Source organism: Glossina fuscipes, unplaced genomic scaffold (genome assembly GCF_014805625.2).
Source record: "Glossina fuscipes isolate IAEA_lab_2018 unplaced genomic scaffold, Yale_Gfus_2 115, whole genome shotgun sequence".
In the NCBI taxonomy this organism is placed as follows: Eukaryota; Metazoa; Arthropoda; class Insecta; order Diptera; family Glossinidae; genus Glossina; species Glossina fuscipes.
In genome coordinates, this window is record NW_023998458.1 from 2672865 (window position 1) to 2686337 (window position 13473).

General features: G+C 33.8%; 1 protein-coding gene across 3 annotated transcripts in view; it reads left to right on the plus strand.

Annotated features, from left to right (window-relative positions):
- Nucleotides 1–13473, plus strand: part of LOC119640082 (endoplasmic reticulum aminopeptidase 2) — a 51240-nt gene that overhangs the window by 6683 nt on the left and 31084 nt on the right. For all 3 annotated transcript variants that reach the window (XM_038037859.1, XM_038037862.1, XM_038037861.1), the window contains exon 2: nt 4209–4873. In XM_038037859.1, coding sequence (XP_037893787.1) covers nt 4717–4873 — 157 coding nt within the window. In that variant the 5' untranslated portion in view covers nt 4209–4716. The remainder of the gene's footprint in view (nt 1–4208; nt 4874–13473) is intronic.

The following is a 13473-nucleotide window of genomic DNA, read 5'->3' on the forward strand; positions in this document are numbered from 1 at the left end:
GTGCATATATTAATTTCGCTACTACCTTGGCAACAAATATATTCATAAATATGTTCTCTAAGTGCTTTCTTGATTCTGTTGAACTCATTTTCCCCCATCCTTCCCATCTGCGCTATTGTGTTACTTTAGGCCGAAGAGGAGTTAAAGTCAAGGCAGAAGCAAAACTATAAGTATAAATTTGAAAAGCAATCGACTCCACGCAATATGAAAATTATCGCGAAACGAAATATCGCAAAAGTCAATCTCGATTCCAAAGTATTTTTACAAAGCAATGCAAGGTAAACGGACTTTCCTATATACACAGGTGCGTACAAGGCGAATTCGTGTAACACGACGGAATAATTGTAATCGTATAATACGCTGAAAGAAGAAGGCGTAGAACGCTCAGTGAAAGAATGGAATAGATGTTGCGATTTTATTTATGGAAAAGCAAATGTAGAAAACATGCCTTGAGAAATTTTTATACGTTTCGGTGAAAAAATCGAAGTTTATTCAACGACCACAAAAAAATTATATAGTGCCATATAGTGCGTTAAGCCGGATTATGCTTTCTTTTACGAGGCTATATTTTGAAAGAAAATAGGCAATTGTAAATATTTCTCGACCCAAATGGAATGAAACCATTCTTTGAGTCCTCAACTGTCAAAATTTTCTAACAATAAATAATGCCTTTCTTGGCTACAAAATTTAAGTTTCTGAAGATGGTGGCGATAATTGTTTCAGTACAGTGATTTAATATAAATTTACTACGTCACACTTAGGTCGCATAAAGCAATTACCTTGCGATTAGCAAGTCCATGAGCTAGGCTACGAAGTTTCTGAATATCCTAAAGACAAAAAAAATTGATTCAAATTTTTGGTGTTTCTTTGCTCGATTACTTTACATATTATTAGTAAATTGTATCCATATGTGAGCGTAACTTGTGCTATTTATATAAGAGTGAATGTGTAAAAGGTCAGCTAGTCTTCCTGACCAGCGAACTAATGGATAGGCAGGAAGTCAGGCAGACAGGCATCGCTCTAAAGGCTTTATCTTATTCGATAAAGAATTTCAGAAGATCTTGAATGTGTAATTTTGCACTTGTGCTTTGCACTATGGGTTTCATTTTTGAGTGTTAATCTATTATCTTTAAATAAAACTGGAAAATCTTAACCACTGATATCCTGAAAGCAAGTAAAAACACTATGTTGGGACACGGCCCACCATTAAACGCCCTAGACCGCTTCGCTTAATATACTTGTTCATATAACGAATTTTTTAAAACAAGGCATTATTTGGGAAGTGATCGAAAAAGTGATCCGCCCGGAGCCATTTTCATTAGCGTAAATCCTGGGCCAAAACAGGTCAGTGTACCAAATTCCATTAAAATATGTACGAAATTGTGGCGTGTATGTTGAAGACAAGAACATAAGACGGACAGACAATAGATGTAATTATGTAAAAATAAATCGTAGAAGGTGGCAAGTACGCACAAGCTCCAAGCGAATCAATTGCGACCTAAAACTTGATAATTATCTGTGAATTTTTAAACATGAAATTGGTTGCCAGCACGTACGGGAGTCATTAAAAAGAGTTAGAAAAAGAAAAAAGAAAAACAAGAAAGAAACCAAATACGCGCCCGTATCGATTTATGAATTTATTAACAGAAAACTAACTGAACACAACTGAACAGAGACACAATCAAACGTTTTCATGTATTGTGAACGGAGGAAGTCGCCTGAGGGGGTGGTATGATGATAAGTATTTGAATGTATATGTATGGGCGGGTGGGTGGTTAAAGTCTGAAACTTGAATATTGCTAACTATGCTTCAAACGTTGATGCTCAATTTTTAAGGGCACTTTTCTAAGGAGCACAACGTCATGGGGAAACACCGGCTTTCCTGCGATATGTTCGACAATAAAGAGTTCAATGAATATTTACACAGTCTTCTACATTTCTAAACGACTGAAATGTTGAAAACTCTGAAATAACGATGAGCTAAATAAATGATAATAAACTTGTTGATGCCGTCAGTAAGTTCACGTATAAGGCATGTAAAAAGCCAATATACTTGCAAGTAAATGAAATCGCATACAACATTATACAAGGCAACAAGACAACAAGACAACAAGGCAACTAACTAATTTAAGTGTAAGAAAAAAGTTTACATTTTTCACAAAGATTTCTTTTTTTATTATTTTCTTCGACAAGTACTTTAGAAATAATGAAGCGTATAAATAAACATAGTTGTTAGTTGCTCGGTAATTAAGTAAATCTCAATTCAATGCCTTTGCAGAGTGCAATAATTGAATGAAGAAGTGCCCATTAAAAAGTATGTTCTACAGTGTATACAACATACAATATGGTGTAAGCGTTGCAGTATATTGCATACTGAAAGTACAGTTTGTCTATTGAGGTTAAAACAGCTTACCTTGCTTTCGCCGTATACACAACTATAGGCCAACACAGATGTATCTGTACGATAAATACAATTACATAGGCATCATTCAATAAGTTTCAATAGTCAATGTCCTCCTCTGTAGATGAGTAGATAGCTATATGTGTGCACACGCATACGTACATATGAATTTTGAGATTTTTTAATTTCTCCTTGAACATACCCTACTCTTGCGCATAATTATATTGCTTTCAATGCAGATTATTATTATTATTATTATTATTATTATTATTATTATTATCATTGATAATGATACACTTTGTGCATGTTGTTCTTTGTTTTAAAGGTCATTTCAATTTTTTCTCAGTTCGTCAATTTTCTCAAGGAAACACGAGACGGATAATGTTTAAGAGTGAATGTACAAAGTTTGACCAAAATTTCTTAAAATCGTTTGTCCTTTGTCTTGTCTTTTCACGATGTCCAATGTGTTTTCTAAAGACACGCTTTCATGAGAGAGATTTCAGGCGATTTTCGCTTTCTGTTTGTCAGGCTACCTTATGTGCGTGATCACGTCTGGAAGCATTGGCTAAATAATGACTTCTCCTTATACGAATACTATGTTTGTTATAAGTGATCTTGCCGTAGTGCTCGTGGCATGCTTTTTGGCCGAGTTCTGTGCCAAGCAAGAGGCCAGGCGCGGTAAGCGTTATTTTATCTTCCTAAATCAAGGCAAAGTGCTATAGAATCGTAATAAGCAGTAAAAAGCAAACGCAATACAACATCGAGAATGGAAGACGTTAATGTAATGGGAATGCCGGAGGTGATCTGGGCAGTAAAGGCAAATATCCTTGGCACTTCATTTGAATTATTTTTTTTCCATTCTTTCACCCATAAATCTCCCTTCTATGTAAACTATCCTGCAAGCAGTATACAGTATACAGTAGTAAAAGTAGTAGTAGCAACATAATGTTTTGATATGTAAATGTATGGGTTAAATTTCTTTATGTAAGTCTGTATATAAAACGGTTTCCAATGAAATAATTCTCGCAGAACAGTAAGCCTTCATATAGCAACAATATATAAATTTTAACATTTTATGACAAAGATAGGTTTTGAATTATATCAAGTGCAGGTTAGTTAAAGTCGACCTTGGCCCACCATGTCGTCACAATTTAGCTTGTTATATGCTACACCAATAATCGCAAAAGGGTATATTAAATTTGTGCGGATATATATAAAACATCTAAAAGCATTTGAAATGAAATCCACTTTTTGTCTGTCCGTCTGTCCAGTTTGTAGTCTTGTCCCAGAATAATATTTTTACGTGTTTTTATATGCATTAACAACATTTCTTTCGTTTCGTTCATGGAATTAATGGCAGATTTTTATCGCGCGAGATTTGTCAAGGGACGAAGGATCGATGTACGAATATGGGTAACATAATTCCAAACGCGAAAATATGAATCAGATGAAAGTACTTTTATCTTTAAGGCATTCTTGACAGAGTAGTCACGAAACTTATTGCATTAACTCAGTTCCGAATTTTGTTAAGGTTACGTTAATCAGCTAGTGAGCGCTTGTTTATTAGTATCTTTCTCTCTCTCTCTCTCTCTCTCTCTCTTATTTTTTTTTTTCGAAGTGTTTGCATTGCAGAGTGAGTGCAAATAAATGGACAGTCGGACGGACAAGTCTATTTCGAGTTTTTATTGATGGAACCTTAAGAATATTCTTTCCATTATAAATATATACCCAGAGAGGGATCGGCAGCATCTAATTAAATTAATTAAGAAGTAATTTTTTTCTCTTTTCTGTTTCTTTTCTTTTACAGATCTAGGACCAATTTTATAAACTTAAAAAAATACCACCAGAAGAAACAACATAAGAGTTTAAGACAACACAAACATTTCTATAAAATTGAATGCGATAATCAACTATAATTGTGAATTTACAACAACAACAAGAATAACAACAACAAACAAATCAAATTTACATTGAAATACACAGAATCCAAACTTTATCCCAACCTCATAAGAAAGTAAATAAAGTAGAAGAGCAACACCAACTATTAACCACCAACAATCAAGCAAACAATCAAAAACAACTAACCGATCAACCACCACCATCATCACTACCACCACTACCACCACCACCACCACACAACTAATCTATTATACTTTTGTCCTCTTAGTTTATCTGACAACAACAAAGTGGATAAAATTTGTTTTAAAGCCACCTTCTGTTCCTCCCCCTCCACTGTAGCGAACGCTTCCATTACCAACACATCCACTAAATATAAAAAGGAACAAGAAGTAAAAATTGGGTTCAAAATTGATCAAATGTTATGTTGCGGTTTGTGCTGTGGCAATATGTCAAAACGGGACTACAAAGTGGCCACAATGGATGGCATCGAATTGGAGCCGTTGGGCGGCGAAAAAATGGACAAGGATAAAGAGAAAGACAAAGAGAAACAGCAAACAAATGGTGTCACTTTTGGTAAGTGAAGCGCAAACACTACACTACCGCATTAATATTTAATTAAATAAATTTGTATAGCGTGCGATTTTATGCTTAAAAAACATATGCTTCCATATGTACGTATGTATGCATTTGTGAGCATAAAACAAAATAAAATTATAGCAAATGTTATATATGTTGTATATGTTATATATATATATATATGTTATATATATATATATATATATGTATTTGATATATATATATATGTATTTGATATATATATATATATTTGATATTTATATATATTTGATATATATATATATTTAAAATTCCAATGCTGGAGCATATGTGAATGAATTAAAGACATTAAAAAAAACGGTTCTTTTTTTATTGCAAATTTTTTTTTCTTCCCTTTTTGCTTTCCCTGCTGCATGCAGCACACATCAAAGAGTTTTATATGAAAAAGCTCTAAATTGTTTTATTCAGTTTTGTAATTGAGTTAAGAGCTCTTAAGTACTTTTCCTTTCATTGCATTGCAAATTGTGTGTTGATGATATTTTAATGAAGGAATGAATCTGACAGCGTAGGCAACACCAGCAGCTGCAGCAGCACTAGTAGCAGCAACAGCAACAGCAACAGCAATAGTAACAGCAATAGCAACAGCGACAAACGACATTCGCGTTATGACAATTGCTTAATTGCACGTGTTCCTGTGCATGTGTGCAAAGCTGTCTTTACGCTGTTTTATTGTTTAACAATTTCACCTATTTTGTCGTGAAAGAATTCTGAAATATCCTTATAATGGGACAAGAAAATAAAAACAAAAACAAAACAAAGCAAAACAAATTATAAAGAAATTCCCAGAGAGAGGAACTCGTTACTTGCATGCTTTCGTGTTTTGTGTCTTCGCCTTAAGCATAATTTTACTCCTGTGCTTTTCAAGTAATTTCGAAATTCCAACCACATCATTTACTAAGCTACTACTACTACGGTTTTGTTGTAAAACTTCTTTTTTGTAGTAGAGTGGATGATTCATATGTCTGTCTGTCTGTCTGTTTGTCTGTCTATGCATTCCTGCTGTTAAGGGACATCCTCAGCTGAATAATAATGAAAAGCAACTTCAACCACAATTTCTAGTAAATACTATGCGTTACATAAATATGTGAAATGTGTGTGTTTATTCTGTCTGCAACATTTACATATGAACGAAGTATGTTTGTGAAGTTTTCTGTGGGATATCTTATCGTACCACATAGCGGCTCGAGTGTCTTATAGTATTACATATGCATTTAAACCTTAACAATTAAAGGAATTAAAGTATGATTTATGTCACAGCAAATTCACAAACCGCAGCCAGAGAAGGAACTCAGTTATATTCACTTTAGGGCCAATTTTAAACACCAAACAGAGACTTAAACAATATACTGATCGAATTTTCATATTACAAATTTAAATTTGTAAAAGTAAAAGAAGACTTACATTGGCCTTGGGAAGAACCTTGGTCACACACAATTACAGCGTTAGGCAAATATTTAGCAACAGTATTTAGTCATGAATATGAGAAGAGTAATTTTATATTGAATTGTGAGACGACCTGGTCGGGATTTATAAAATTATTTCCTATACAGATGGATATGTGTAAAGGTAGAAAGAGATGTACCTTAGGAAGAACCTTTGTCACACACAATTACAGCCTTAAGCAAATATTTAGCAACAATTTGCTCCTTAGGTTAGTCGTGAATATAAGAAGCGTAGCTTAATATTGAATTCTGAGACAATCTGGTCGGGATTTATAAAATTACTTCCTTTACAATTGGATATGTGTAAAGGTAAGAAGAGATGTACATTGAACTTAGGAAGAACCTTGGTCACACACAATCACAGTCTTAAGCAAATATTTAGCAACAATTTGTTCCTTAGGTTAGCCGTGAATATAAGAAGCGTAGCCTGGTATTGAATTCTGAGACGATCAGGTTGAAAAGGTATGTGAAGAGTTATAAAATTATTTCCTATACACTTTTTGTCTTTTTTAAGAAAATTCTTTAAAATTTCGTTAGGGGAAGTTTTTCAAATGTATCAGGCACGTTTGTAAGAAAAGATTATATTTATTTGTAATCTGTACTGTAAAGTCGAGAAATTGTAAAATTAGTCCTCCAATTTAAAGAGGACAGATGGACAGACAGATAGACTGACAATTCGGAATGTGAACACTTCATAAAGGCTATAACTTGAAATGTATCACGCTCTACCTACTCTATATCGGGAGTTGGTTGTACGAAATAGCAAAACTAAAGCAAGGTCGCTAAGGTTTCTTTTATATCCATCGCCGTGGGTTGGAAATGTACAACATAGCTTGGTCCTTTAGTTTATGGTCCTATTCTTACGCATTTCTGACATCCATGCAATATGTTTGGAAAAGATGGAAAGGAGGTTTGCGCCAACTTATGAAGACGCTTCAACTTTCCCATATTTACGTATATGTACCGATTTGGGATGAATTTTACGTATGCCACGTTTGAAAGGTCCATTCTTTTCATAACTGAGGTAAGAAAGTTATTCTTGCAATTTTTTTTAAATAGAGCTAATATAACTTCATTTCGAAATTTATAAAAATCAATTATTTGTAAGTTATGGACGACAGTGTTTGTGAATCTTCGTTTCATGGGTTATGTTTAGTTTTTGAATCTTGTAGACAATGGAATGAGACCAAGACAATACGTAATAAGCTTTGAAGATTTTTCTCACTTTTTCCACTTTTTGCGATTTCGGGAGACTTAGGAAGTGAGGCAGATATGTAGAGATACTGACGGATAGGAGGATCCGGGTCCACTACCTCCATGTTTGAGTGCTATCAAATATATATATGTATATAAATAAAATTAGTAAATCATTGTCCTTTTCTAAAGAGAAACCATTACTTTACCCTCACATCACTTGTAGTACAAAACATATTAAGCTTGAGTAGGTGTATGCAACATCCGGAACGACTTAATCGAGACTCACCTTTTATTATATCGATTTAAGCCTGTCTGTCCATCTATTCTTGTGATATGTATTTTTGTTATCATTCTTCAGGTCGCAATTTTGGAGATATTTTGAAGAAGTTTAGCACACTGACATGTGCCGCCTTAAGCAGCTATGCTGTTGTAGATTGAATCGAAATAGGTTTACGCCCACTTCCCATATAATATCTCATTTGAAAGCAGTCTCTTTATGGAAAAACAGTCATTTTCACGTTATTCATAATAAAAATCGGTTACAACTAATGTTTTGATACAGAAAATATATATGTGGATAATTGGATTGGCTTAGACTATTTTTTTAGCTCTTTCTCCACATAAGGGTTCTATTAAAAAACAAATCTTTTTCTGGCAAAAATGTCTAATCTTCATATTTTTTGCTAAAAATTGGTCGACAAGAGTGTATAAAGTTTGAACTCTGTATGTTCATTTTTTCGATCCCACCACATGTAAACGCTAACTTCTCATGAGAATGGATTTTCGAGTTTTTTTTTGTCATGTTGGTACGTATGCCCTCAAGAGTATCAGCCAACTTGGCAACGAAGTTAGTTGCGAAATAATGAAATTTTGAACAAAAAAAAAAGTCGTACTTTTTGGCCGAACATAACACCATTATCATGCTTCATTCGTCGTATTAACCGAACGTGGCCCTTGTCTAAAAAGACTCATGAAAGGCCCTGCCACGATTAAGTAATAATATACATTATACATAAACACTAAAAAACCTATAACTGTAAAGTGCTTGAATAGCAAAAAGATACAAAAAACCAAAGATAAGAAAAATACGTCCAAATGTCATTATTTAAAAAAAATGCGAAAATATAGCAAAACTAATTTAAACTTGCATGGCGTTGAAGAGGCTTGAAGCAACCAAATGAATAGTTTACATATTGAGAATAAACCGGGGCGCAGCTAATTCTTATCAGGAGATGGAGATAGTATTGCTAGCAGAGCTCAAGGTCATTCCAAAAAGTGCTTATCAGAAGAGGTTTGAGGATAGGAAAAAATGTTAGCACAAGTATATTATATCTAAAGGAGTGGATTGCTTTGAATTTTTCGAGAAAAATAAAAACTCACCTTCAATTTTTTAAACACACCTGATAGAAGGATTCTCATGAGAAGTAAGCCTTTTTCACGAAAAGAGGTGAGAAACAAATAAAATCTCTGTCAAGAAAATTAAATTTGTTAAATTTTGAGCGGATGAGTTCAGGTTAACAGTTGTCTCTCCTATTACGGCTCCCATGAAAAACACGTCTTTGCCCGGAAACGTTGTAAAGTTTTTGTTATTCTACCACAGAAGTAAATTTTATTAGATGAAGGCTGTGTAAGGCATTTAATGGTCGGCTTAGTCTAAGCGTAATCTTTTTGCTTCCTTTTGTGAATAAAATTTCCGCAAACTTCTGAAAATGAAATCGAAAAATTTAGATTTTCCTGATTAAGACAAAGATTGTAATCACTGCATGAAACATGAATAATTCATAACTTTTTCCTCTTCCTTTTCTTCTCTTTATTTGATTTAAGCCATCATGAAAGTGGATTATTTGCAAATCATTGAAAATTTTGAAAACAATGCAAAATATTAATTACGCTTTTTTAACAGAGAAGTGACGAGAATTTTGTGAATTTTATGTGTGTGTATGTAGATGTGTGCGTCAATGTGAAGTATGATTGAAAATCATAACTTTTTATTTATTTATAATAATCAAGAGAGAGAGAGAGAGAGAGAGAGAGAGAGAGAGAGAGAGAGAGAGAGAGAGAGAGAGAGAGAAAGAGAGAGAGAAAAAGGTAAAAAGACATAAAAAGCCAAGACTGGATATTGATTACATTGCTCATCGCTCTTAATACCTGTTTAATGCGTTTTTCTGTTCCTGTTGTGACTTCAGTTGTTTGTTTGCTTGTAGCGCTCGAAATCCTTTAGAAATTTTGTATACATTGCAGTTGTTGTTGTTATTGTTGTTGTTTTTTGTTTTTTTTTTTTCTTTCTCTCAATTGTATAATGATATGGGAAAGCACTTGACATTTTACAGGCAATTACGATTACTGAGAAGTTGGTTTCGCTTTGCAATTGCTAGACCGTGCTAAAGTGGCATCAGCATTGAAAAACTTATTCACAATTGTTTAAAACATGCGCAAAAAAAAAAGAAAGTATATCCAGGCATAGAATACAAATTCAATGATTTAATCATAATTGCTCGCAATTGACCAGAAGAGAAACTTTGTGGTATTAACATAAAGCCAAGTAGAAGCCGCATTTCAAACGAATGTTATAAAAAAGAAAACAAACCGAAAAAGTAACCACAAAAGGAGGTAAACGAACTCTGAATGGTAGCAATTTGATATCAGATAATAACAATAATAATAATAACAATAACAACAACAATGATTATGGTGGAAAATTTTTTGTTATTTTCATTAGGATAAGAGTGCAGTGTTAGGTTGGAGTAAAAATTCTATTCTACGGCAATAAAAGACTTGTGAAAATCACATTGGGGTTTCGATTGACTAAAACATAAACTTGTAGAATTGTGTAGGATTTTGAACAATCTGACTATATGTATGCAGAATCGTAGCGCAGCTCAGCACATCCACTATAAACTCGTAAAAGAGTAATGGCAACTTGATTTAGGAGATTTGACGCCCTATTTTGCGCATTGCGCTTAATGGACAGTTATATAAAATCGAAATTACTCAAGAATGTAACCAATAGGATGAAATTCAACATACTTGTTTCCCCAAATCTTTGCTTAAAGGGCCCGAATAATCTTAATAAAAACTCATTTCGAGTAGTGAGTTTTGTTTCTCACCTTAATAATGAGCTTTCATTTTATCTTTACGGTGTGTTCTTATTTCATCTTGATGACGAGGTCAACTGTCATCTTTGCGGCGAATTATATTTTCGATTTAGCAACAAGTTTTTATTTCATTTTCATGGTGCGGGATATTTTCAGTTCAGTGGCAAATTTGTATTTAATCATAATGTCGATGGAGTTCTTAGTTTGTGAATTTTTGTTCATTTTAGTGCAAGATTTTTTTTGGCTCACCGGTGTGTTTTGTCTTCGTCTTGATGCCGTGTTATTGCAAATTCTTGAAAAAATTTGTAGTAACTAATGTGTGTGCTTGTAGTAAATTGTGTGCAACTAATTTAATAAGACTTGGAAGTGAATATCAACATTAGTCTCTCTTAAATAATATTTATCGCCTGGATGGCATTTTCAAAAGTTCCCAACCTGCTAAACCTTCTCTACTCCGTCACAAGCAGACTATAAGCAAGCTTTTGATGGGGAACATCGCAGCAGGCAAGTTTTGTCTCGCACCTTTGCAATAGTTTACCAACAGAAGTCTTCCCCGCTATCCTCGTTTGTTCTTCCGCTTACTTCAAACATGTATGAACCCTATACTCTCTCTCTCTCTCTCTCCGCTCCACTACTACCGCGATCATTAAAGAAACAAGTGTAAAAACAAGCTTAACAAGACACTCTTCTTGACCTTTAAATTGCCATAAATAAGTTATCTTCAGGCAAAAAACAAAAGAGTTAATAATAAATCTGATGTCATAGTACGAAGTATGCTGCTATATAAACTGTTTCCCGTAAATTCATGTAGATTTTTTTAGCTTTAAACTAACTCTAGTTTACGAAAAGTAAGTTATTTGATATATTTTCTCTTGTTATGTTGCAATGACAGTTATTATCGGTCAACCTAATAATTGTAATATTTCAGCATGAATTATGGTTTTTGATTATAGTCTACTTTTAGGAGGCTTCGTGGCAAATGAATTAGTTCAGAAAAATTACAAAGCTCTTCAAATGCATCCATATGTATATATATATATATATACACACACACACATACACACATCCGTACATATAGCACTCTGTTGCTCCAGTTCAAAATTTAATAATAAGTTGGTTACCATGTGTGCTTTATCAATACAAGCAACGCTAGTAGCAATAATAAACTCGTGTGCGGCGTGGCACAAATAGTGAACATTTTCACAAAATTGTATTCTTGCCAAAGTTTGAATGTGGTGCACACATCTACCCTCTCTCCCACACTCACCCTCTGCATATTTTTAACATATTTATACGTATGTATGGTTATAATATTTATTTTAGAATTTTTTTTTTTTTATGTTTATTTATTTGTTGCAACATTTCAAGTGGTATGGTTTTTTGTTCTCGTCTTATTTTTCACATAAAATAAAAACACTTTGCATTTAGAATTTCTAAACATTATCTCGGCAGTTTACAGCTTTCAACATTGCATGGCGTGTCCCATTTCTATTTTCCGTTCCCATCGCAACATTCACTTCCTTTTTATTTAGTTTGTGGTATTTTTCTAAATTGAATTCTTCAGATTTGTGTGTGCGGGTGTTGCTGGTTGCACAATTTCTCCTGTTTGTTTTTTAATATTTTTCGAAGTAGAGTTTATTACACAAGTAGCAAAGTTGACCTAAAAACACATATTTCCTTCCACCTTCACTTTCACTCACTTGCTATACTAAAGTAAAGTTTTTAGTCATAACGGGCGGGCCGATACGATGACGATATGTGTGTTGAAAAAGTAAAGGCGAACCGGACAAGAGGATTTCTTTTTTTTTTTGTTTTTTAGAAAACATTCGGCCGTGGATATGTTATGAAAATGTAATGAAAAAAAAAAAAAAAACAAGAAAGAAAGTTACATCTGCCTTGAATCGAATCTTGGATACTCAGCGTTTCAAGGAATTTACAATCCTGCAAGTACGTTACACGTTGCAAATTTTTGTTGGAAAGCATCAATAAATGTCGGTTGCCAAGTTCCTCGCAAAGCATAAGTTTTAGTTTTTTAGTATATTTTCATTTTCAACTATTACGTGTGGCAGATCGCACCTACATCGAAACTTTATGTTTGGAATAAACCCAAAAACGTATTCACCAAACTTTAGATTTTCATCTCAATATATTCGTATTCGAGAAGCACAAGCTCGGATACTCGTAGAGTGTGGTCCTCAGGTGATGGCGGATTGCAATTAATGTTCATGTCGAAACCCATATTGAAATTAGTTTTAAGGCCTTTTCGAAGTTTGCGATGTTCTCGCTAAAATTTCATTCTTTTCAGATTCGGAGACTGCTTGAAAGTGGGTCATGCCGATTTGCATACTAGCAGTAGGGAATTCATCCATAAAAATACAAGCCTATAAGATTTTTAGGTTTCTACCTGAATTTTCGCAAGTACGCCGAATGCAAAGACGTGGACGGACGGACATGACTAAATTATTATCTAATTATATGAAAGCATGCAAAAATATATATTAAACAATGATTAAGCCCTGTCCGTCCGTCGGTCCGTTTGTGTTTCGTACATTTGCGGACAGATGGATATGGCTATTCTCATTATTACCATTATTAAATTGAATATAAATATTATATTATCAGATGTAAATAAATATTAAATGATAACTTAGTCACATTCGTCGACCGTCGATCAAATATACACATATATATATGTGTTTATTTGTGTGCGTGTCTATGTAAATTGCTACATCTTTGTAATATATATCTAAATAATTCGATCGTACAATGATTAGAGCAGGATTAGATAGAGAATTCACTGAGCCGAAGCGTACGTATGCATCGC